General features: G+C 39.9%; 1 protein-coding gene across 1 annotated transcript in view; it reads left to right on the forward strand.

Annotated features, from left to right (window-relative positions):
• Positions 1–227: 227 nt before the first annotated feature.
• ST8SIA6 (ST8 alpha-N-acetyl-neuraminide alpha-2,8-sialyltransferase 6) overlaps positions 228–24,231 on the forward strand; it is a 39,918-nt gene continuing 15,914 nt past the window's right edge. Inside the window, 5 exon segments of the mRNA XM_027695561.1 lie at positions 228–260; positions 263–462; positions 700–798; positions 10,099–10,197; positions 15,261–15,347. Of these exon segments, the coding sequence (XP_027551362.1) occupies positions 228–260; positions 263–462; positions 700–798; positions 10,099–10,197; positions 15,261–15,347 (518 nt within the window).

Raw genomic sequence — 24,231 nt, forward strand, 5'->3', positions numbered from 1 at the left:
CCCCTTCCCCTATTAAAGTTCGGGCAGCTTCAAACTCCCTCGCACTGCTGAGCGAGAGCCCCTCAGCCTTCGCTACCGACAACCGCCCTGATCGCCGCTCCAAAGGCCGCCTCGGTCCTGCTCTCACACCACGCAGCTCCCCGAACCCGGGCAGGCCAGCGTAGGGCAGGGCAGGGCCGGGGGGGCAGGGCCCCGAGCGGCCGCAGTGCGAGGCGCGGAGGGGACCGATGGCGGCGGCGCAGGGCTGCGGGAGAGGGGCGGAGCGCAGAGACCCTGTGGCTGCCATGGCCGCCTCCCCCTCCCCGCAGCCTCCCTTAAATACTATGGGACGGCGGTAGCTGCGGCGGGTGCCGCTGCCGAGCGCACCATGCGGGCTGTCATCGCCTTGGCCGCGGCGCTGGGCAGCCTGCTGCTGGGCGGCTGTCTCCTGCGCCTGGGCGGCCAGCAGCCGCTCCGCGCCAGGTAGGGCGGCCGAGGGGGGCCTCGCCCTCGCTCCAGAGCCGGCCGGGGAGGGCGGGAGGAGCGGGATGAGCTCCGCGGGGCGCGGCGGAGCCCGGCGCGGTGCCCGGGCGCGGGCGGTGCTGGGCTCGGGGGTTCGCGGCGTGCGAGCGGGTCGCGGGGAGGACAGCGGCGCCGGTCGCGCCGGGTGATGTTCCATCGCTGGTTCTGACAACTTTGTTTTCCCGTCTCGCTTGCCAGGGGCTGGCAGGAGGAGGAGGCAGGAGAAGCTGCTGTCACGCCGAAAGTGGTGCGAGCCCTCAGGTCCCCCCTGACGCCCCTTCCTCAGACCGAGAACAGGTACGGGCTGCCCACCCGCAGGTGGGTCCATGAGGACGGGTCTGCAGAAGCAGAAATTCACCTTCGCTCCAGTTCATTCTTCCTTTTGTTTTGGCAGTTTAATCAGAGAGAGCGTTAGAGGTTACTAGAGAAAATGACAGTTTGCTTTTAACTAATTCATGGGCTCTCTTAATCACGGCTGTCACTCTGCCGTTGGTTTTGAGCCCAATAAAATGTTACATAGAGCAGTTTTGTTACTGTACAAGGTTCTTGCTGAATGGCATGTTCCAGGTATCTTTTATTTTTCTTTCCAGGAAGTTGGAGCTGGAGCTGGGTAATACTGTTACTGGTTTTGTAACATGTATTTAGTTATAAATACAGATTTCTCGTTTAAAATCCATAGAGTGAAGATGAGACATATGAAGCCTTTTTCGTTTGGTGTGGCATCTTACATCGTGAGAACCCTTTCGCTTGATCCTGTGTCTGGATCTTTACATCAGTGTAGATCTTTGCTTTACAGCCTGTTATTTTATACTGTGAAGTTTAATAGGATGATAGCTGGTAAAATTAGCTGTGAAACAAGTCATGTCTTACATGCAGGCGACTGTTGTTTTCCTGCTCTTGAGGCTTCACGCACTGTAGGAAAACTAATAGTGCAGAAGAGGGTGGTGTAATCCACACATGAAATAATAGGATGTAAGAAGTAGTTTGCAAACATTTTTTGCTATTCTTTTTTATGTTATATGGCCTTTTTAACACTGCATTCGAATGACTACTATAGGTTAATAAATATTATTATCAAAAACACCTGATAAAAATTAGAAAAAACTTAAGAATTGTGTCTTTCATGATAACTGTGATGACCTGGTTGTACTGAAGTCAATGGCGACAGTGCAGTTAACCTTATTGAGGCCATCATCTCACCCAGTTTACCCAAATTTGAGTCTGAAACGGCCTTTGCTTTCCCTAAGTGAATGCAAGTGATGTTAGTAACCATTGCAGTGTACCCTAACAGTACATTTCTTACACATTTCCAATGAGAGACCCTTTTGGTCCCTGCCTCAAAATGTAGAGCTTTCACAAGCTGTAAGTTTATAGCATCTTTCAAAATTAGAGTGAAACAAAAGGAACAGGAATATCTGGTAAATTTTGTCTGCTGTTATGTGCTTCTAGCCTGCTTCTCTTTCCTGTGCTCATTTTTCCTCTTCCTTTTTTCTCTTCTTTTCCACTTTTTATAATGTATTGGGTTTTCAGTGTGTACTCACTTCTTCTTTCTTTTTTTAACTGTCACCCCATTCTTCTCTCCGCTCTGGTTTGGGTTATGTCTGTGGTTTTCCCCTGGCCCGTCTTCTCACACTCTTCCCTGCTAGTTTCTGAGCTACATCTCCTTCCACTCAGCTCTGTGAGCTAAACCATGGAGTCAAATTGACTAGAAATGCTGGCAGAGAGCACTTCAGAGAACAGTCTAGCTACTTCCCATCTGCTGTTAGTACACTCACAAATGGAGCAAAGAAAGTGGAAGCAACACATTCCAAAGAGAGCTGAAAATCCATGGCATGTTTTTAACCTCTGTAATAAGGCGAGTGAGCTTGAGGTTTTTAAATACATGTTTTTCCTTATTCTACTCGGAGGATTTTAGCACCAATTTGGATCTATTTTTGATCAACCTGAAATTGTATGACTAAGTTACTGCAAAAGTTTGACAAGTAAATGGTTCATCAAAAGATGTTGCATTTTACTCTAACTCCTATAACTGTAGTGTCTTTGGAGGAATGGCTTGCAAGCTGAATCCAAGAGTGGATATACTTTCTCACTTGTGTGACTATGCTCAGTAAGCTGGCCTGACAAGAGTTTGTGGTGCATCTTTGGCATATGAGGAAGGACAGAGAGCTGCTAGACTGACCAGGAGCTGTTACTTAATCCAGAGAGCAGTTAGACTGGGCAGGAAGGAAGCCATGCTGGAGGGGTTTGATCAAGGTAGCAGCTGGACTGGGCCTGGCTAAAGGCCATACTGGAGAGGTTTGATCCAGAGAGCATCTGGACTCATTCAGGAGATTCAGGCGAAACCCTCAGTGATAGAGATGAATGGTCTGGTCAATAGAAATTAGATTCCAGTTTGCAGTGGGGTTTTTCTGCAGTATCCATGAGTACATCAGAAGGACAGAAGAGTTCCTTGTTGAAATAGATTGTACAAGGGTTAGTGAAGTTTTGAATTGCATGAGGCTACGTTAGTATATTGATGCATAAAACTGGGAACAATATATTGGTGCAGACTTCCCAAAGTATGGTTCTCTTAAACTACCCTGATCGATTGAATGGCACTGCTATGTTATTGACAGCAATGTCCTTTACTGCATGAATAAGAGGATGTGCATGGATGTTTCCAGGAAAGAAAAAAGAAAAAAAATCAAACCTAATTGTTATCCTTCTTGATCTCTCACTATAAGTAATCTACACAATCTTGACAGTCTCCAGCTAATCTTATCATGATTTCCTTTGCTGTTGGAGGCATATTTGTAACCAGACATCTCCTGAAAAATCCCTAAGGCCCTATTATTCTGTTGCCTCACAGTATTGAAAGCTAATCTGTTCTTTTACTTTGAGTAATTCTTTTAAAAGGATAAAACTGAGAGATGAAAGGATGAAAAGCAAGGAATTGGATCAGACTGTCATAGATATTTAGGCAGCTATTATGCACAGCAGTGTTTAATTAGGTGGTGACCAGGCACCTAAAGTTCTCTGAAGATCTGTGTCTTAGTAAATAACCTTGAAGATCCTCTTACAGGACACTCCTTACCACTTTGTCTTGTTAAGTGTTAAATAACTTGAGCAATGTGACTGCCCCTAGAGTGTGACACCCAGTTTTTGTCTTGGATTTATTTCCCAGCCTGTTAGTAGGGTTTTCATACTGAAAAAAAGGCCATTGTTAGTAAGATTTGTCTAATAGTCCCCAGATTTATTAATGAAATCAGTATCGTTTAACTGCAATACTATGGTTTTCCGGCAAATTCTCATGTCTCTGCTAGATCCCACCCTCTCAATTTTTAAGCTGTAACTGCAAGTACAGCTTAAACTTTTTTAAGCCAATAGTACAACCAAAACAAGTAGTCTTACATTTTTCCCACCTTTAGACACTTGGTCTTCCCTTTCTCCCTCCTTCCCTTCTCAGCTGTATTTGTGCCAGCATATTTGTTTCTGTAGTCACAGCATTAATAGCAAATCAGAAAGCTCAGTACTGCTAGTGCTTATCAGGGGAAGGTGACAATAATAAGAGGAGATAGGTAGTCTTTTCTTTGTTATGAGATTCAGGGTGTGCTACGTTAAGCGTAGACAGAAATTCTAGCTCCTTTTGTACTGCTGAGAATATATAGCAGATAAATAATGCTAGCTCCTGCAGGGGAAGTGAAAATAATTTTCTCAAACGCTATTTATATATCCTTTACATACAAGTAACAGCAAGGCAGCAGTACCCTGAAGAACTGACCACCTCTGTTATTTTGTTTGTGTTGCCAGTTGCATTCATTTACTATTTCTGTAGCTTGCTCTGGTTTTGCATGTCCGAGGCAAGCACAGTGCAGAGACTGTTGGGGTAATTGAACAGTGGGAGGAAGTGATTGAGAAGCTATGAGTAAACAAGTTAGTATTAATACAGTGTTCCATAGTGTTGATTTCTCCAATTCCTCTCTTAGCAGCAGATCTTTGTGAAGGCCTAGGAAATGAACAGCTATACTTAATTAACTGTGCTACAGAGACCTGTACATTCTGTCTCCTGTCAAAATATTGCATTCGGGCACTCCAAAGGGAAAGAAGAGACAGGCTAATACCACAATTATGAACAGTAGCCTAGTGTATTGCACAAATAATTTGCTACAGTTTAGATTAGTCAGCAGTGGTGTCCACTTCACTAATTTTACTGCTCTCTTAGTGTTTTGTCCCTTCATTCCCAAGTGATGCATACAGACATATTTTAGGAGCACATTTTAAACACATGCCTCATGTATTAGTTCTGTCTAAATGAATAGGTGTTCAGTCGAAAGCTGCTGCCAGGACATATTTATGTTCTGACAGTGGTGAAAGGTTTCCCAGACTTTCTGTTTACTTGGTCCAAGTGAAACTGCTCTGTCATTCTGTCTATCGTGTCCTATTGTAACATGATTTTAGTCTAAGTACCTTATTCTTTTCACCCTACCCACCATGAGGCTCTGAATGTTGCTTGTCATGTTACCTGCCATGCGGTTTACGGATTTTGTAAATAAAAAGTGTCTGATGTTATGTATAACTCTGGTGAATGCACTGGAGGGTCTTTCAAATAATCTAAAAATGCAACTTGTCTTAAAGACCTGAGTTAGCATTTCTTGGATAAGCAAAACCTCCATGGGAACTCAAACAAGGATAGTAGGATCAGTCTCTTTCACAGTTACTGTGATTAATGTCTCAAGACAAATTCTTACTCCCATGGTTTGGTAAAGGCATTTTTATAGTCCATTTCACCAGGTATTTAAATTGTGTATTGCCTTATTAGACAAGGTGTTGTGAATTTTAAAAAACATCACTATATTCTTCTCATCTGATTAATCTGAAAGAGCGTCAAAGACAGAACACTTAAAAGTACCCTTCCTAGGGAAATATGGATTACATTTTTTTTAATAGTATTCAACTAATAGATGATGCGATTCAAATATAAATTAGTCTCTTCAAGGGAGAGATTAAGACAGAAGGTATTCACAATCTGGATAGTGTTATTCAGTGCCCCTTTGGTAGAAAAATATGAATGTGCAGTTTTGCATACAGAAGTTATCCTTTTTAGCTGGAGATGCTCATCGGGAACATGTTCAGAGTTCCTGTGCTGCTTCAGACACACAAGAGCAGGAAGCTATAAAAAAGAAAGAGCAACAAGTAGATCTGCTGGGAGTGGAGTGTATAAAGCCAATGAGTGGGATTATCCCTTACTTTCAGTGTGGACTTATTAGGAAGGTGAAATTCTTGTTGCTTTCACTGCTGCCAGACAGTCCAGTTATGAGCTCTTTGAAAATCTCATCCCGCATTCTTTCAGTTGTTTCCAACTGATTTCATGGGAATTCTAGAGGAGGGGTCTTGGGCTTATCTTTATGTTATGTACAATATACAGCACTATATTTCCTTTTTCCATCTGCCTTTTTTTTTAATTTCCCTACCATTTATCTGTCTTATGCCCATCCCTTTTCCTACTCTGATAACTGTTTGGAGTTAACTTTGGTTTTGTTTTTAAAGAGTTTCCCTTTTCTTTCCGTGCCTGCTTCCCCAGAATTCCATGTTAACTGATGTACCTCTCTGGTAATTCCCTGCACTAAGGCTCCCTATTGTCTCAGGACTGAATGCTTCAGGAGCAGCAAAAGGGGCCATGGACTTTCCATATAGTTTCTCTATTTCTTATTCTAAAGGTGGATGTGATCCTTGTCTTAAAAGAATTTTACAGTTTAAAGATCTGCTGTTTTCCTGAGAATAAGATATAGAATAAAAACATGCTGATAAATATGGCACATGGTCTTAATCTACTGTGGATTTATTAAAGTACAGATGGTGTACTTTCTGAGTTCCTAGAATTACCATAGGAAGTATGTGGTCCTCAAGCTGTTTGTATATGATTTAAAAAAAACCCTGTTTTTCAGATTTTGGCCAATGAGGTTGGCTTTGAGAACATCTAAACCCTAAGGGAAATGCAGCTGAAATTTCTCTGTATCATCTGTTTTATGAGTTCTACCCAACAGAATATAACAGGGTTTCTACTTCAAGTTCTCATTTAGCTTAATAGTTTGCAAAATTAGTTGAGTGTAGGCTGTTATGTGCATTGTTAGGCATATTATCTGATTTCATTGCAGAAGTTTTAACGCAGTTCTAAGTATTGAACAAAGACTGTCATCCACTAGGTCAGGTAAATTCGTTTAGTGATAAATGTTGCCTAGCATAATTGTCCTAAGCGATCAGAAATTTAATCTGAGTCTGATGTCTGCACAACTCTGCCATAAATAATGCAGTGGAAGTCTGGACTGCCCCTTGCACACCCCTTTTTATCGGAATGCAAAAAGATTTCACTCATGAAGCAGAGGCCACTCTGACAGGCAAACAGAAATTTAGAAATTTAACTTTTAATAGAATGAGTCATTTTTTTGCATTGTCTAGCACATAAAGTGTCTTATTTTCATACCTCTTTCACCATATGAAAAGCATTGAGTAAATTTTGTGTGGAAAAAGCCACAGAAGAAGCATTTCAGTGATCTACCATGTGTCTGCATTGCATGAATAAACAATTTTGATTAAAATGCCTGTCTGGTTTTCCCAAAAGTTGTGTCATTTTAACCAATCTTTACATGTGTCATGGAAAGGGAAGGAAAGAATCCTTGTTCCTTTTTTCTCCCCTTGATGGCCGTAAAAGTGATAGTGAGGATTTAATGACAAAACACCAGGGATTTATTTTGCTTATTTTTTTTCTCTGAATTCTTCCTTTTAGAATTTTTCAAGTCTTGAAAATGTGTGCATAAAAAAGCAATTACTTATTAAAAAAACGAGGCAACTTGCTTGTGTTGATCTTACATATTTGAAAGGACTAAAAGTCTGTTGAGCAAAGCTTGTATTGGAGAGAATATTTATTCGTAACTCCACAGATCTCAGGACATAAGTTATTAGGAAGCTGCAAGGGCATGGTGATGATTTTCTGCACCGAGCTGAGACTCACTTCTGAAAGAATGTTGGTTCTCCACCAATGCCTGCAAATGCACCTCTCAGTGGGCTGATCAGATCTAAGGGCCTGCTCTGACTTGGTCATCCCAGCAGGCTTTGTGTGTTAAAGAAGTTTTCCTCTGACCAGCTGTGGCTCAGGAGGGCTGGGGCCACTTCTCAAATCAGCATCCAACATCTTAGGTTTTAGCTATAATGAAAGACATATTTACAGCACTAACATGCACTTGGCTTATATCAATAGTTCTTTTTTTTTTCCTTTTTTTATTTTTTAAGATGCTGTTTAGGCAGCTAAACTTTACCTGTAGCCATCTCTTACTTAGAACTGCAACTGCAACTCATTTGAGGTCACTGAATTAAAGAAGCAAGAGAGAGGAAACATGATTTAGTGCTAACTAAATTTGTTTGGGAACTGGAAAGGGCCTACCAAGTTCTTCAGGGCCTACCAGAACCATTCAGACCAAGCTGCAATAAACCTGTGTGCATAAATGACATAGGCAGAATGTTTGCTGGCACTTGCTGTGTGAGATCTGCTTAGCTCTGAACTGTGTGCTCTGAGAGCCTTTTGGCATTTGTATGTCACTCCTTGAGAAGGAATTAAATAAGGAGCTGCATGCAAAGGCAGCCAAGGAGCTCTCAGTAGGCAGTGTGAGCTGTTACTATAAAGTCACTGCAGAACTGAAAGGACAGAGGTGTATGTTATGTTGTCTTACCATTGCCCTCAAAAAGGGATGTGCAGACTGGATACTTCCTTAGGGGCACTAAGTGTATACTGGGAAAAAGTTCTTGGTGGTGGAAAGAAAGGAAGAGAGCTAATTTCTCTTCTCTGCAACCTGCATCCCATGTGAATTGCTCCTGTGAAGTGACTGATTCACTAGAACATTCGTGTGCGGTGGAAAGAGGAGGAAAGATGGTTCATTCCTTTTCCTCCCATCAGCTATGAACATGACAGTCAGTTTGGTAGCAAAATAAACAAGCATATGTTCTTCTCTTTCTTCTTCAGTCATTCTTCTCATTTGAAGTGTTTAAAAAGAGAAGGCTCAGAGGGGACCCTATTGATACCCGAAGGGAGGGTGCAAAGAGGATGGATCCAATTTCTTCTTAGAGGTGCTCAGTGACAGAACAGAGGCAGTGGGCACCAACTGAAACACAGGAGGTTCCCTCTGAACATCAGGAAACACTTTTTCGCTGTGAGAGTGACTGAGCATTGGTACAGGCTGCCCAGGGAGGTTGTGGAGTCTCCATGCTTGGAAATATCCAAAAGCCATCTGGACACAGTCCTGGACCACTGTCTCTAGGTGGCCCTACCAAAGCAGGAAGATTGGACCAGGTGACCTCCAGAGGTGCCTCCCAACCTCAGCCACTCTGTGATTCTGTGGCTTGAAATGGCATCTTTCCCGAGTAAGGTCTTCAAAATCAGCTTGTCAGAAATCTTGTTGCTAAGTGGTCTCCATATTTTAACAGATGAAGGCAATGGAGTTTTGGTCCATTTCATTAAAAGTAGTGATGGTTCAGAAGTAGAGTGCACTATGTACAAAGTAGGAAGATCCTTTCTCTTTGTGTGTGAGTGCCTCTGTACAGAGATGTCTCAGTTCTCTGTTTCTAAGAACAGCATGAGTTCTGTTCTCTGCTGCAGCTCACAACCAGGAGTGAATGACACAGCATCTCTGTCTTCTGCATTTCTACTTCTGGTTTGGACAAACAGGTTACAATGTCCAAGTGCTCTGTAAATAGTGAATCAGTGGAAAGAACCAAAAAGGACAGGGAGGTGGCAGGGAGGAAGATGGTGAGGGGCAAGGAGAATAAAAACACTGGAGGAAAAATCTTAATGATAAATGGCAATCCACACAGCAGAAGGCTTGATGGCAGAAGAGGGTGATTATATGAGATGGAACATAGATAGGGGGTGAACTGAGGTGAATGCAATAAGACCTTGGTATCTCAGTCGTTTAGTAATTTACATCTCAGTCTTCTACCAGGGCTGCCAGAGCACGAGGACCACACAGGAGTTTGGTGAAAATAAGACAGGAATTAAAGATCAGTATCTGGCACTTGCCTTAGTTCCTTTTACAAATATTTACCCTCTCTGTGTAAATAAAGAATAAACAAGGCAGGAAGTATTACACTCAAGTCAGTAAGTTAAGGTCTAAGTACAAAGATCCACTTCACCTGTGGTGTTTTCTGCACATATTATATTGGCTCTGAACATTGCATTTCATCAACAACTTTAGGAAATCACATCTGCCTAATATTTTACTAGTGAATATTTTAAATATCTTCAAAACATGATGTACAAGATGCTTCCATTTAATTTTTTTTTTAAATTACATTTGCTGATTACAGTGTAAAGCACAAAATATAATTCTGACTGTGAAATAGGGTTCTTTCAAATAATTGAACATTTTGTAGTTCCTAGCAGCAAACTCCCCTTTTATAACAAGAGCTTCACAAAAGCAGTCAATAAGATTTTTTTGGTAATGTTTTTAGCTACATCAACAGTTATTAATCTTATTGTCATAGCAAAGCAAATGTGACAGCATTGTTAGAATATGTTCTCTCTTTTAACATTTGTTGCTTTATCTCTTATTCCCCTCCCCTTTTTAACAGAACAACTGCTAATAAAAATGGAATTTACCAGTTTGAACAGGCTTCAAAATGTAAGGCAATTCAGGACAACATTTTGTCATCATCTATCAAGAAGAAAAGGTAGGTGTTTTCTATGTTTTCTGCTTTGTTTGTTTTAAATAGAAGGGTAAGAGATTGTCTTTTTTACATAACTACTGATATATTAGTCTGGAGCTTTACAACAGGAAACTGAAATTATTCAACCAATATTTTCCACATTTTTTCTTATACGTGGATAAGATTTATTCAAGGTTGGATTTTATTTTTTTTTATTTTAACAACATAAGTCAACAAAATTTTTCCTTGTCAGTTAACAACATTTTATTCCAAATTATTCCCAAAAAGAATGAGTAGAATCTGTGAGGTCACTTTAGAAAGTGACGCTTTAGAAAGTGACAAGAATTTGAGCAGGGCTGATATCAAAGTTGGGGGTTTTTCCATGTCAGAAGAAGACAGAACAGCAAGTTGAAACCCAAAAAATTTTTCTGTTCACTTTCTCATTGTATTTAAAGATCTTTCACCTGTTTCTGTCACCATACTTCCAGCATTCTCTCTTTACTATTACTATTTCTCTATTTATTTCTCCTTTCCCCCCCTTCCATTCTCTATAATGTCTTCTTCCATGAATATTTCACCTCATCAGCAACACTATCATTAACATTTTTACTCTTTTGAAAGGTGGAACACCACTATGTTACTGGTGCACTGCTAGTGAGAACTGAAACATAGACTGGCAAACAGAGGTCAAAGAATGCTGAGAACTTGAGTGTTTGACACCAAGATAAGGACAACCAGTCACTGTATTGCCTTCAAAATCCACTTAGCAATATATCAATGCTGTTGTTTACCCCACACATTACAAAGATGTACAGGCTGCAACAATGGAGATGAGCTCTTCATATCTAGAGTATTTTGGAGCTGAGATTATAGAAGAAACGTTAGAAAGTGCAAGATGTTTATTCTGTCGCTAATGATAAAGGGACTGCGCTATTTAATGAGGCAAAAGAGGAATTGAGCAGGTAGGGAGAGAAAGCGAAGGAGCAAGGGATTGCTTTTTGCCACGAATATTGCAGCTATTGCCCTTCACTGAGAGGAGCTGCAGGGATCTCTGTTGCTTTTTCGAGGTGTGACCCACGGACATGGTATATAAATGCTTTATATTGCAGTTCTAGACTTTCAGGGATGTTCTGGACACTCTTGCCTCTTAAGTTGGCAGAAAGGGAAAAAATTACTAGTTTAAAGGTTGTCAAATGATTTGATAGTAAAAAATGCTATGTAAGTGGGAAGCTATTATAGCAGGTATGCACTGGTGGTGATAAAAAGCCTGAAATAATGAATTTGGCTGGCAATTTTCCATTTTTATTCTAGAGCAAGCCCTGTGCACACTGTCCTGAGGGTTTTTAAAACTGATAGTTTTTTTTGGTAGTAGTAAAGTGTCCAAAGGCAAAATGGATCCTCCTCTTCTCTTGCATATCCTGCCATTGTATTTCTTATTTGTTTTTTTTCTTGAAGATAAGCTGCTAAGTAGGAATATATCCTTTTTTCACTCCTACTGCTCAGTCTTCCTTCTAATTCAAATAGTTTTTTAACAAGTAGGTGTTTAGTTTTAGCAAGTAACCAGTGGGGCTGCATCTGTCTCTCTCTTCTGACATTTTACCTGTTGTCTCCATACTATCCCAACACTTCTATCCCTGCTGTTGTCCTACAGATATCTGCCAAAAATCCGAAGATACTTATATTTTGTCATAATATATTTTGTCATTTTTTGACTTTGCATAATAATTCCACCTTAGCCACTGCACTTAATGTAGAAGGTCACTGTGTACCTGACAAATACTGCAGGCAACAAAAAAAGTGGCTTCCAGATGTTATTTGTCAGTAAGGCTCATACAGTATGAGTTTTCTATGACAGCAAGTTATTATAATGGTTGTGGTGCAGGTGGCAAACAAAAACAGGACAAAACATGTTTCATTCACTATTCTCAGCACTGTAATAATTGTCTTGTCCAAGTATTTTTATAGTTCAATTTACCGAAGCCTTTTTATTTTAATAGTAAAACCCTTTTAGCATCAGTGAATATGTGCTGTAGGCTCCTGGGTGCTAGTGGAAATATATGTATTGTCCCAGCTCTTTAAAACGGATCAGTGGAGAAAACGACTGTCTGGGTTACAGCAGAGCCATGAAATGATTCCCTGATGACCTTCTGGTCTGATTCCATTCGAGGAGTGAGTCCCCAAGGCTCCTTTAAAGCAGGAAATGTTAAAATCAGCTTTCTGAGAAGAAAACAAAGCTTTCTGGGCTGTAAACCCAGCTGCAGCAAATCTCACAGCTTCAATTTGGGTCTTAAAAAAATTATCTATAGGAATATTGTCTGTATTCAAGTAGAGTTCATTTCGTGGAAGCCTCATATTGATGTGAGCAGATGCCTTGCAGAGCTGCCACAGTTGGGAGCTTCTGTCCCCCAGGACAGCGTGCTGGGATGTCTCTGCTCCCTGTAGCACTGTGCCAGCTGGCAAAGATGAGTTCTGACAGTCTGGAGTGCCTTTGTAAGTCACAAGAAGAGCTAAACTGCATGCACAGGGAGAGCAGTATTCTGACTTCTAAAGACCTGGAAGTGGTGCTTGTCTGGGTGAGCTGGTTAACCTCCGAGCAGGAGTCATTCCATCCAGCAGACAGCAGTGGAAAAGCTGCAGTGTTCTTGCCTTTGTAATTGATGTTCTTACCCTGTGTGCATCTTCTGTTATATGTGTAAGAAGGTCCTTAGTTTCTGACAGTGAGTGCCTGTGTTTCCCATGAGCCCTCAGAACCCGCATTATGGATGACGTTTTCATTTTTCTCCTTACCAAATGTTTCCCTGCAACTTGCTAATAACTTGTCAGTCCATGCAATTTCTTTCTGAACTGATGGTAATTTTTCTTTTAATTTCTCACTCTGATCTTCATCTTATCAATGTCTGTAGGCTAGACTTTGTTTTTTCTGTATTTTTTTTCTCCTGGATGATGATAACCTAAGTAACTCTTCATGCTCTGTTATCCTATTAATTTTTGGAATTTTTTCATAAGTCCCAGCACCTAAGAGTTATTTGTTGTTTAGCCTTAAGGAATAAAACTAGATGAGTGATTCAACATCAGAATAGGCTATTTTGGTCCTGTGCTTTTATCTCATCCTCCCCCCACACGTACTCTCTGCCCTGGCCTGTGCTGGTACTGACACTTCTCTGACCTCATGGTGAGTCAATTTAAGTAGCAACTTCAGCAGGAAAGTAGTTCCATTTTCTCTGGCTGCAGTTCCAAGGCTGATAATGCAACATACCAGCAGGCAGCTGCCAAAATAGGAGAGTCTTGTTCCCAGTTTTTCCACTCCCATTACTTGTTGCTTATACTGGCTGTGGTGTTTGATGGAACCTCTCTTAGTCTGCTTTAACACAATGACTAAGAAGAAAATGTATATACATATTTTTTCCTTCTGTTTTTTTTTTTTTGTTGGCGTGTGGGTTTGTTGGTTGTTTTTGCTGTGGTAGTAAGTTAAAGTGGGCTATGGAAGCATTTGGCAAGTGCAAAAACTGGCCAAAGGGAAACAGAGGTGGAGTCAAGTAAGTACCAGCTGTGACACAAGGGAGAGAACTGATTTGGAGTTGGTTTGGAGAGAGGAAGAATGTACTGCACCAGGTCAGATCAGCTACAGCTGCAGTGAAACTAGTTTGCTCTTCTCCCACTTCTACCCAGCCATTCCTCCTGAGCTGTGCAAGGGCTCAGTAAAATCAGTTTAGTCACAATCATCTAGTTCCTATAAGAATTTTTTAAGTGTGGAGGATGAAAATCATACATGTCGTCACAGATGCAAACTTGAGCCAGAGACCAGTTCTAATGCAGTATAATTTATTTTATTATATTTATATCATTTATTGTATTGTACTCTTAACAGTATCATTTATTTTTCCAAATTGGACACGATTTTGCTCAGGGGTAGATAAACAAGTTACCTTTAGCAGTTGCAGTACTTTTATGAAGGAAACAAAAAAGAGATCTGTTTTTTCCAAATGTTGAACACAGAGAGGGAGGGAAGCTTTCAGATCATTGACCTGTGCTGCTGCAAGCCACCACAGTCTTCCTTTTTATCAATTCTCATGCTCCATTTAAAAACAAGCAAAGTTTCTTGCTATCCCAGTTCTTGTAAAACTGTTCACAATGCACACTTGTAAGTTCCAGCTTAAATAAAGTAGTGATCATTTGGGTTTGGGTCAACACTAAGCTATTTTTGCTAAAATAATACATGGTAGATCTGTTATGGAGACTTGAGTACCACAGAATTCTTAGTCATGGCATCCATACCATCTCTTCTTCCCATTCCCCCAGTCCTCCTTATTATTCCCCCAGTTATTGTTTTTTAAAAACCGTATTATAAGCCAAGCACAAATGGGAGGATTAATAACATTGAACCTGAAAGAAAAAAATGTATCCAATCTTTTGACTTATGTGTTATAAAGTATTTCACTCTATGGACAAATTTAAATCTCTTGAAAGGTTTAAAAGTAGCAGAGAGCTCCTTGGTTACATGTAGCAATGTACATTGCTACACGTGCTGGTTGACCTAAAATAGCAGATTGTTTTATTTAAGAATAACTTAAAGGAAAACTTTCATCTGTAAATATTGGTCTATGGTTTTAGATGATTGAATTGAGCTTTGGGGACTCTTTTAAAGTAAATGAAAGAAAAAACATAAGTGTGATGTTTCATCTTGGTTTGCAAGAGCCAGTTTTCAAAACATTTTTGAAATTTAAACCACTGAGTACAAGAGTGTTTTGTATTATTTTGGGCTTTTGCACTTGAGATGATTTTTAATAACTTCAAGATATTTATGGTTAATTACTTAAGTTTGAAACCAGTGTACTTTTGAAAGTTTCTGAAAAGTTCACTAGGACATCACTACTAAGAAGAGATGTTTAATAGGTCATGCTAATTAAATGAGGATAGTACTGTTAAAAATTACAAAAATAAAATAGGTCATGGAGTTCTAAAAGCAATCTATTATATATGCACCATGCACATTATTATTAATGCATGCATCATTTGAATGTTTTAGAGACTGCTTCTAAATATACATACATATAAATTCTACTGTTTGATGTTGTTTCCTTTTTTAGATACTCAGAAGATTATTATCTTCACATAGTTACAAAACTGCAGAACTGCACCTGGATAAGGAGACCAGAAGAATCTACAAAATTCAGGTAATTTTCATCATCTTATGTAGAAAAACTGTTTAACGTCGACTTTTCTAACAAGCCATAAATTTAAAACTTCCCTTTTAAACAGATAATTTTGTATTGCTTTTACTAATTTCTATGATTCTTTTGATGCTGGGGCTCTTCTTGTTTGTTGGAATAGAACTGTGAAAACTGAGTAGAAGAACTACATAAATGAAGCAATATCACCTATCTCCACTACTCAAGTAGAATAGATTAAAATATTCCTGGCACAAAACCTTCAATGTTGAAAAAACCCCAAACAGTAATGTTATTTTGTCCATCTGAAATAGCACTCTGGTAAAGGACTGTGTAATAAAGCAGTGTATTTCTTACCCTGAGACTATTGCTTCTATTACAGAAGTGCCTAAGGCACTCATTATTTTTGATACTGCATGTCATGGCCCCTGAGCACCTCAGCACGTGGTTACATCTGTCCTTGTTTGGGTTGGCACATAAGTACATGCTCAGTAGGGACAGTAATCCCTGAAAAGCTTAAACTCTCATTCGGAAATGCTGGTTTTAAAGAACTGCTTCACTGTGCCATCCCTATTTTCTCCAGGGGAAAAATCTCTATTAATTGTATTATTACATGAGTCAGATTTAAAGATTCTGTCATAATCTTTAAAAATTAATGAACTGGCTCACCTTCCAACTCTTTAGAGTTAACTAGCATTGAGAACTTAATATCCCCATGCTCAGCATGATACCTTTAGAAGAAATGGTTTGGGAGGTGGGAGCAGGGTAAAGGATAACATAAATTGCTGTGTTTGCTGTGTATCATAACTGACTAATAGCTGAGGTAGGGGTATACACAAATTTAAGGTTTTAGAAACTTTGTGTTGACTCAGGCAGGCTTTAACTGTACACAAAGATATCAGAGCATAAGGAGCTGTAAAGCAGCCCATTCTGTTTCAGAATGGACAAACATCTTGCACAGAGTTGACAGAAGGTGAAGCTGCTCTCATCTGCTCCACACTCTCCTACATTTAGGCTTTTTGTTTTCCAATCTCTTTTTTACTTCTCTTCCTTCCAAACAGACCAGCCACCACATACCAGCAATTTGCTACTGCTTCTGTTGTTCTGGATGTGTGAATCAATGGCAGAGTAGCCACTCCTTGGTCCAGCTGGACCTCTTCATTTATTGCTTCTGCAATATCCCTTCCACTGTGCTGACCTCTACATCTTCTAGACCTACTGGAATCAAACATCCAAACCATCACATAAGACTGTTGGATTTGAAGTACAAGATGCTTACTGTTCCTCACGTTGTCTTTGGCTTCCAGCAAGGAATGTGGGTCATAAGTAGTGAAGATGGGTTATACAACCAGTGATCAAACTGGAAATATTCAAAAGTGAAAACTGTGGGCTGCAGTAAGCCACTGAAAAAAATGTGGACTGTATGTACATTGAGATGATCTTTCTAGCTTTAACTTAGCTCAAATACCAAGCAAAAAACCGTATTTTTAAATCCATGGTTCTGCACAGGCTGGACAAACTTGTTACTGATTCCACATTCCAGGGCTGTGCTGTTATGGTTTCCTTGGGTTTTAACATCCAAATTAGCTAGAGTGTTAGCTAGGTCATAGGTACACAACCCATGCTGCAATTCTGATGACAGTACTGTATATTCTTCTGTTCCTGAAATTTGATCTGATTTGATGTCATCCGAGAATTCCATTGGTAGGACCAAGGACTAGTACTTTTGTGTAGGGCATTATGGATGATTGTTTTACAAAAGATGGATACTTTTGCATAGGTATTTTCTTCCTTTTTCTATCCTCAAACTCTTCGCTGTTGTTTTGTGGAAATAGGATATTAAAATTTTACAGTTGTCCGTCATCTCAGACCATACTGGAGACTTTCAAGGCTCTTAGCAGTTGGTCAGTAGAGGCTTTAAAACAAAGGTTTAAAAAATAGAAACATTTAAAATTTACTGTCTAAATCTGTATACAGTCCATGCTTACAGCATTCCCAAACTTATTTATCAGACTTAAGCCCAAGAGCCTGGAACTAGGTTTGCAAGGACACTTTAGATGAGAAATGATGCATTGACAGAGCTCTGTGGGGAACAAAGTTTCTAAAATTGTGGTGAAATAAATGAATTAATAATCCATGGGAAGTACATCTCTTCCTTTTTCTAAATTACCCTCCTGTTAGTAATAGCTGTATAACACAAATATTATACAGTTCTAAAAATTTCATTAAGTAGGTAGATAAACACACCCATTTTCAGAAGAGGAAATTAGTCTCAGAGGGGCTGTGCAGCAGGGATCAAGTACTACAGACAGCCACCTTTCGGAGGGGGACTTGAAGCTGCCTGTGTCACATTAGTCACCTGCCAGTGCCACCAGAAGTCTGCCTGCTGACTAGACTGCAGAGAAGCTGCTTAACTTCTTTTCCTGTTTGCCCATCTGTTAAATGGAGTGAACACTTAGATGCTTCTCGGGCATGGTGTCAATTTTATGACATCTCTCTATTATCCTGAAGTTCTGAAGGACAGACATGCATATTTATAAGGGATTTAATGTCTTATGCTTCTGGGCATAAACTAACCTCTAATTAATAAGGTTCAAGAGCAGCTTCTCCTGGGGTTGTCAATTTTTCAGAGAAGCTTTCCTGTGTTTTCCTTTGCAGCTTTTGGCTGCCATCACACTGCTAGTGGAGTGAAGGAATATGTGATCTAAGCCAGTAACTCTTATGTTCCTAGAAGACGGCACAGTGTGCCAATGAGTACACATCCATCCTCTTTGTAAGCTGCTCTCCCAACAGATCCAGGCCAAATAAAAGAATATGAGTTAGAAGTGCAGTGCAGGAAAGAAATACTTGTCTTTTTATTTGGCAAAAGTGTTACAGCTGACAGGCGTGCCTCACACAAAGTACAGTGTTTTTGCTAACTCACTGTTGGAGAGAAGAGTGCTGGATCCCAGGTCGACCCTCTACTACTTTTACCATGCAGCTGTGCAAACTGTGTCCGTTTTTTGTCAGAGAGCTGGCCTTTTCCAAATGGCTTCCTCCAAAGCTGCTCTGCTCTGCAGGTGGCTAGATTACTATCTGGCAGTGGTCAGTGGTTCTTGATAGCTACGTGATGTTTACACATGCATTTCTCAAAATTAAGAAGAACCAGGAGGCAAGTACAAGCCATGATGTTCTCTTTGATACCTCTCATATCCATGGGCACTCTTCTCTGGTTGATTTTTGTCCAGCCTCTGTCAGGAAACCAGTACCCTGGCCCTTCAGTTTAGTGTCTGTAATAGTGACATCAGCGTTGCCAGATTTAGGCTGCCCTCAGAGGAGCAAGTGCAAGCACTTGGTTCATTGCTCTTGAAATTTAGTTAAGATTTATTGCGCCCCACAGTAGCATCTGTTAGTCATTGCTAAAGAGGTTTTGTCTAGCTTCACAATAGAAGCTAGTAAAGGTGATGTAGCGGAAGTGGTGTAAATAGCATCCTACTAACTGTGATTTAGGGAAAGTCTTCTCCAAAATTTACTGGTAGGGACATATAGAAAACTATTTTTTTATTCAGACTTTTTCTTTATGAAATTCACTTTCTTTTGTTTTTGGTGGGTTTTTGTTTGTTTTTTTTTTTTAATTTTTTCTTGTTCTTTACGGCTCTACACATCTCCACATTATGCGTTTGTTTCTAAGTCAACCTCAAGTCCAGTCTTCCTCCCTTTTCAATTTTACGTCAGCTCTAACTTGTGTTAGACAGAGCAAGTCCTTGGATTTCTTGGTTCTAAGAGAGAAACTTGGAAAGGTAGGGGAAATAAGCTCACAGCTGCCTGGAAGTGTCATCCTTAAAACTCCAGGAGAAAAAGCCATGCTGGGTAGCTTCCTCTGCAAAGGTTCTTCTAGCCACACTCAGTAGAGTCTCAGGTTCCCTAGGTAACCTGAATATTAATTATTATGTTAGTATTCTTCAAAGGTTTTCCACTTAAAAGAAATGTCTCATTAGGGCAACAAATTACAGAGCACGATTAGGTGCAAGCTGTAATCGTCTTTTACGCCTCATGTCTCTGCTTTACAGACTTTTAAGCTTGAATTATTCTCATTTGGGCTCTACACCCATGGTGTCAAATAATCTATAGGTTTTTAAAACAGTTGTGACTCCTGTTTTTGCAGAAAGCTACAAATAGTTAAAACAGCCCTCAAAATGAGGGGAGGAAGGATATGGAGAAAGAAAGGCTGTGCAGATGCTGTATTTCAGAGAAGCCTCTGGGCATTGTATTTCTGGGCTATCTCCCTGACCTTGAAGCCTGGCAAAGCAATGCAACAGTTCCTCAGGGGTGGTATCACACTGGAATAGCCTTGTGTGAACTGTGGGTACTGGGCCCTCTCCCTCTCCCCAAGAAAGACCACTCCAGACAAACCTTATTTACATATGATAATGGAGAAGGAAATTCCTAGGTATAAAATACAGTTGTAAAATTCCTGATGTTACACTGCAGTTTAGCTGGCACACTGCTTCCCTCTGCCCCCACGCAAATATTTTTTACTTTTTTAAAAAAGAAAATATTACTACTTTCAAAAAAAGAACCCAGACTCTTAAAAAGACTAGTTAAAGATCAACCCATTATCTTAGTCCTGTTATTTTTCCTCTTGCTTTTTGTTCCCCTTGACCTCTATTACCCTTTTCCCACTTCAATATCTCTTCTCAAAAGTGTGTGTTAAACATTCCTGCAGATTAAAAAAACCCCAATCCTTCTTGAAGAGATTAATTTGTTGCGAGCTATACTCTAACCTATATTACAGTATTGCTTATCACATCTGTGTACTGCCATGAACCCCAGTTGAAATACAAATAAAATACCCTGCAAGGTCAATTTATGCTTACATAAGCTCACACCACCACATAATCAATAGCTTTCCTAACACTAAACAGATCAATAATTCCACTGTAATCTCTGAAATCTTCCAGTATACAAGCATATACAGAACTCTGAGACTATAGTGTTGTTTAAAAGTACATTTGCAGCACAGGTTTAATAGATCATATAAAACAATGATTATATATTCAAAGACATTTTTTTTTTCAAAAGAGGAAAAGATAGAGAGGTAGTAATTGGTGACAGTTTGAAGAAATGGTTGAATCTTTTAATTGCTCTACAGACTTTTATATACTTTCCTAAAGGTTGGAGAATTCCTGTAAGCAGAACCTAATTTTGGATCAGTCCGAGTTAATTATGTCTTCATGACAGACTCTTTAAATAGTCTTTGGTTTGAAAATTTTATTACACTTTTTAAATATTCAGTCTTGATTTCATATTCAACCCTTTTGACTTTCATTGTCTTAGACATTTATGATGTTGCTTCATATATAGACAGTTCAAGGGCTGTCAGTGTAGCATTCCTCTTCAGCATGTTCTATTTCAGATATTAAATTTAAGCACTCTTTTCTAAAAGTTCGGAATATGTCACAATATGCCTCGCTGTACTTTGGGGATATTGACTTGGATTGACAAGGGCCTGGAGAAACCTGTATCGTTGTTTAGAGCCCCCAGTGAAGTACAATAAATAATTGCTTGCTCATTGTAAAATATTACAGCAGTGGACATAGATAAAAGGTAGTCTTGCTGTTTGTAGTTGTGCCCTTGAAATTTTGCTGTTATATAGTAGAATTTTTTGTGAGTTCTTCTACTGTCATGGTAGTCTCTTCAGTATGAAAACTCAAAATCTTTGATGTCCTCACCTGTACAGTATAACAGCTCACATGAACTAATGATTACAAACAGCCAGGCCAGGTGAACTGTTAAAACAAGCTGCTAGGCAAGCATGGGCTTTTTCTGCTTCTTAGTAATCCAAAGACTTTTGTCGCCTTAACACTTTGCCGTTTATTCAAATGACATTACAAACTGTGCTGTGAAATACACTTTAGCATCAGGCTTACAGAAGTTAGAGCTTTAAATATTTGCTGGTCTTACTTTGCGTTTGGTTATCCCTTGTGTGATGTTTTTGTGTGTTGGGTAACTGAAAAAGCACAAGGAGATACGTCTGTATAAGCATTGTTGGTGTCAGTAATGTGCAAGTGCTTTATAATAGGACTGACTGATATGTTATTCTTTATGCAAACAAACGTTCACTTTATAGATGTTTGTAAAAGGTGACTTAGAATCAAATGGACTTAGACCATTACTCAAAAAGGTTTGTCCAGATATCTATTAAAATACTCCAGTTGTTGAAACTTCACACCTTGCCTAGGCAACTGTTTCAGTGTGCTTCCTAATACTGAACTTAAGGGTTTTTTAGAGCAAATTAAAATTATTTTTCTTACCCTCCCCACCATGACCTTAGAAGACAGTTGATCTTCTACTATTTTGAACAATGTTTTGGATAATTTGATACTTCTGCAGTGTCCATCTCCATACATTTTCCCCTCCTCCCACCTCAGTTTTGTCCAGTGTATAATGACAGTGAAATATTTCACACTGTTCTCAGCAATGATGAATGCCCTCTGGCCCCAGATCCACAGGCACTGGTGTCACACTGAAGTGTAGTCTACATAAAAGACTCAGACTCTGCAGGCTCAGAGCCTGTCAGACTCTGCAGGCTCACATCCAAGTGGGGGTACTACAATCTCCTGAGAATCACAGTTAGTTGTGTTGGTCCAGTGGTCCAGCTGTAGGCTGGAGTATACTAGTTCCAGTGGTATACTCTCTTTCCAATGTCCAAAGTACAAAGCTGTGTAAAATTGGGTGTAAACGCAAGTGCCTTTTCACACCAGATATGTATCTGACTAAAATATTTGAAAAATATAGAGAGAGAACAAAATTACTTTAGCTAAGCATTTCTAGTTAAAGAAGATGTTCTGAAAATCATCCCACTAACTGCAGGAGGATGAATCAAAGCCTCTTGGTACTTTTAGTACTAGTGTTGTAGTTTAACTCCAGCCAGCAGCCAAGCCCCATACAGCCACTCTCTCACTCCCCCACCAGTTCAGGGAGACAATCAGAAGGGTGAAAGCAAGAAAACTCATGGGTTGAGGTAAATACAGTTTAATAGAGAAAGCAAAAGTCACACACACAAGCAAAGCAAAACAAGGCATTAATTCACTGCTTCCCATGGGCAGGCAGGTGTTCAGGCATCCCCAGGAGAGCTGGGCCCCACCACATGTAGCGGTTACTTGGGAAGACAAACGTCATTACTCCAAATGTCCCCCCTGCTTCCTCCTTCTTCCCTCAGCTTTGTATCCTGAGCATGATGTCATATGTATGGAATATCCCTTTGGTAATCTGTCCTGGCTGTATTTCTTCCCAACCTCCCATGCACCCCCAATTGCCTCACTAGTGTGGCAGTATGAAAAGCAGAAAAGGCCTTGGCTCTGTGTAAGCCCTGCTCAGCAATAATAAAGGCATCTCTATATTATTGTGTTCAGCACAAGTCCAAAACATAGCCCCATACTAGCCACTGTGAAGAAAGTTAACTTCCTTCCTCTGGACTGTGATGCTGTGACTAGATCATAAAAACACTTTGTTCAAGGGCAACCTCACAGTCTTTGTTAAAATATGGAACTTAAACCTTCTTACTGTAAGCTACAAACCTGTTCTGACATGTATCTGAAGTGGATGCTCAGCCTGTATAGCAACATCCCATCTTCCAAGAGCTGCTTCTCAGTGTTTTCTCCTTGTCAGAACAGACAATATAGATCACTTTCTACTCTTAAAAAAAAAAAAAAAAAAAAGAATGCAGAGTTTGACTTTAAGGTAGTACTGTTTGATGCTGTTAAGATTCTGCCCCTTGTTTCTGATCCCACCATCTGTTTAGGAACTTCTTTGTACAGTAGATTTTAACAGTTTCCCTCTCCCCAGGTGGCATGGTACACAAGTTAAAATGTTGTCTTGGCTTTGCAACACCTTGCATATAGCACTTATTAAAACAATTGGCTTGTATGGTATATATCTTAATCTTACGAAGTACATGCTTTTTAGGGGTGTCATCACCTGATGAGAGAGACCACATATGACATTAATACCCTGATGATGATTGCAGTAATAAATTGCTTGAACTGCCCAGTCTCTACCCCTTCCTCATTATTTACTGTCAGTTTTAGATTACCATGTGAAACAGATTGTACAAAATCCTGTATGAACAGACTGCTGAATACATTGCCAGTGGGTGTTGCTGTCTGCAAATTACATGTATTCCCACTGGAGCTCTGTACAGGGATTCTTGGGCACAGTGGGATTCTGTTTCATGATTTGATCTAAATAAGGTTTCTATTGTTACCACCAAATTTTTACCACATGTGCTCTAAGAATATATGTCATTAATCAATATGTATTCTCTTGTTCTTACTGTGTTTTTGAACTAGCCTGGCTATGTTTTACTTCCTCAGTGGATCCATAATATTAATTTAAACAATTACTTTCATATTAATTCTGATATCTGTTTTTCTTCCAGGCTGTTTCTGCTTTTATTGAAGCACTCATTCTTGTGGAATGAATAATAAAAAGCAAAATCTTGTCATCAGTATTAATGAATGGTATCTGTCATCAGTTTGCTTTTTCAGGGTCTGGTAGCCATCACACCAAAACAGCTGTTTTACTAAAACTGTCAAGAATATTCTGGCATTATTCCTTCTCCTCTGAATGTCCCATGGTTCACATAGATAATATTTAGGCCTGCTCCATTTAGCTCTAAGAAAAAAAACAAAGCAAATAAAAATTATGAGTTATGTGATTCCTCATCTCCATGTGAGTGCCAGGGAACAGTAAGAGATGGCTTCTTCCTGAGGAACAGGGTGTGCGATTCCAACACAGTAACCTGGCCAGCAGAGCAGGAACTGGCACCTGGGCTCATCCTACCCCTGGCCAGGAGTGGGTCAGCCCTAGCCTTGGGCATGGGCATGTCCACATCCCTGGGGACAGGATG

Source organism: Neopelma chrysocephalum, unplaced genomic scaffold, assembly GCF_003984885.1.
Source record: "Neopelma chrysocephalum unplaced genomic scaffold, ASM398488v2 Primary Assembly neopelma1_102, whole genome shotgun sequence".
In the NCBI taxonomy this organism is placed as follows: Eukaryota; Metazoa; Chordata; class Aves; order Passeriformes; family Pipridae; genus Neopelma; species Neopelma chrysocephalum.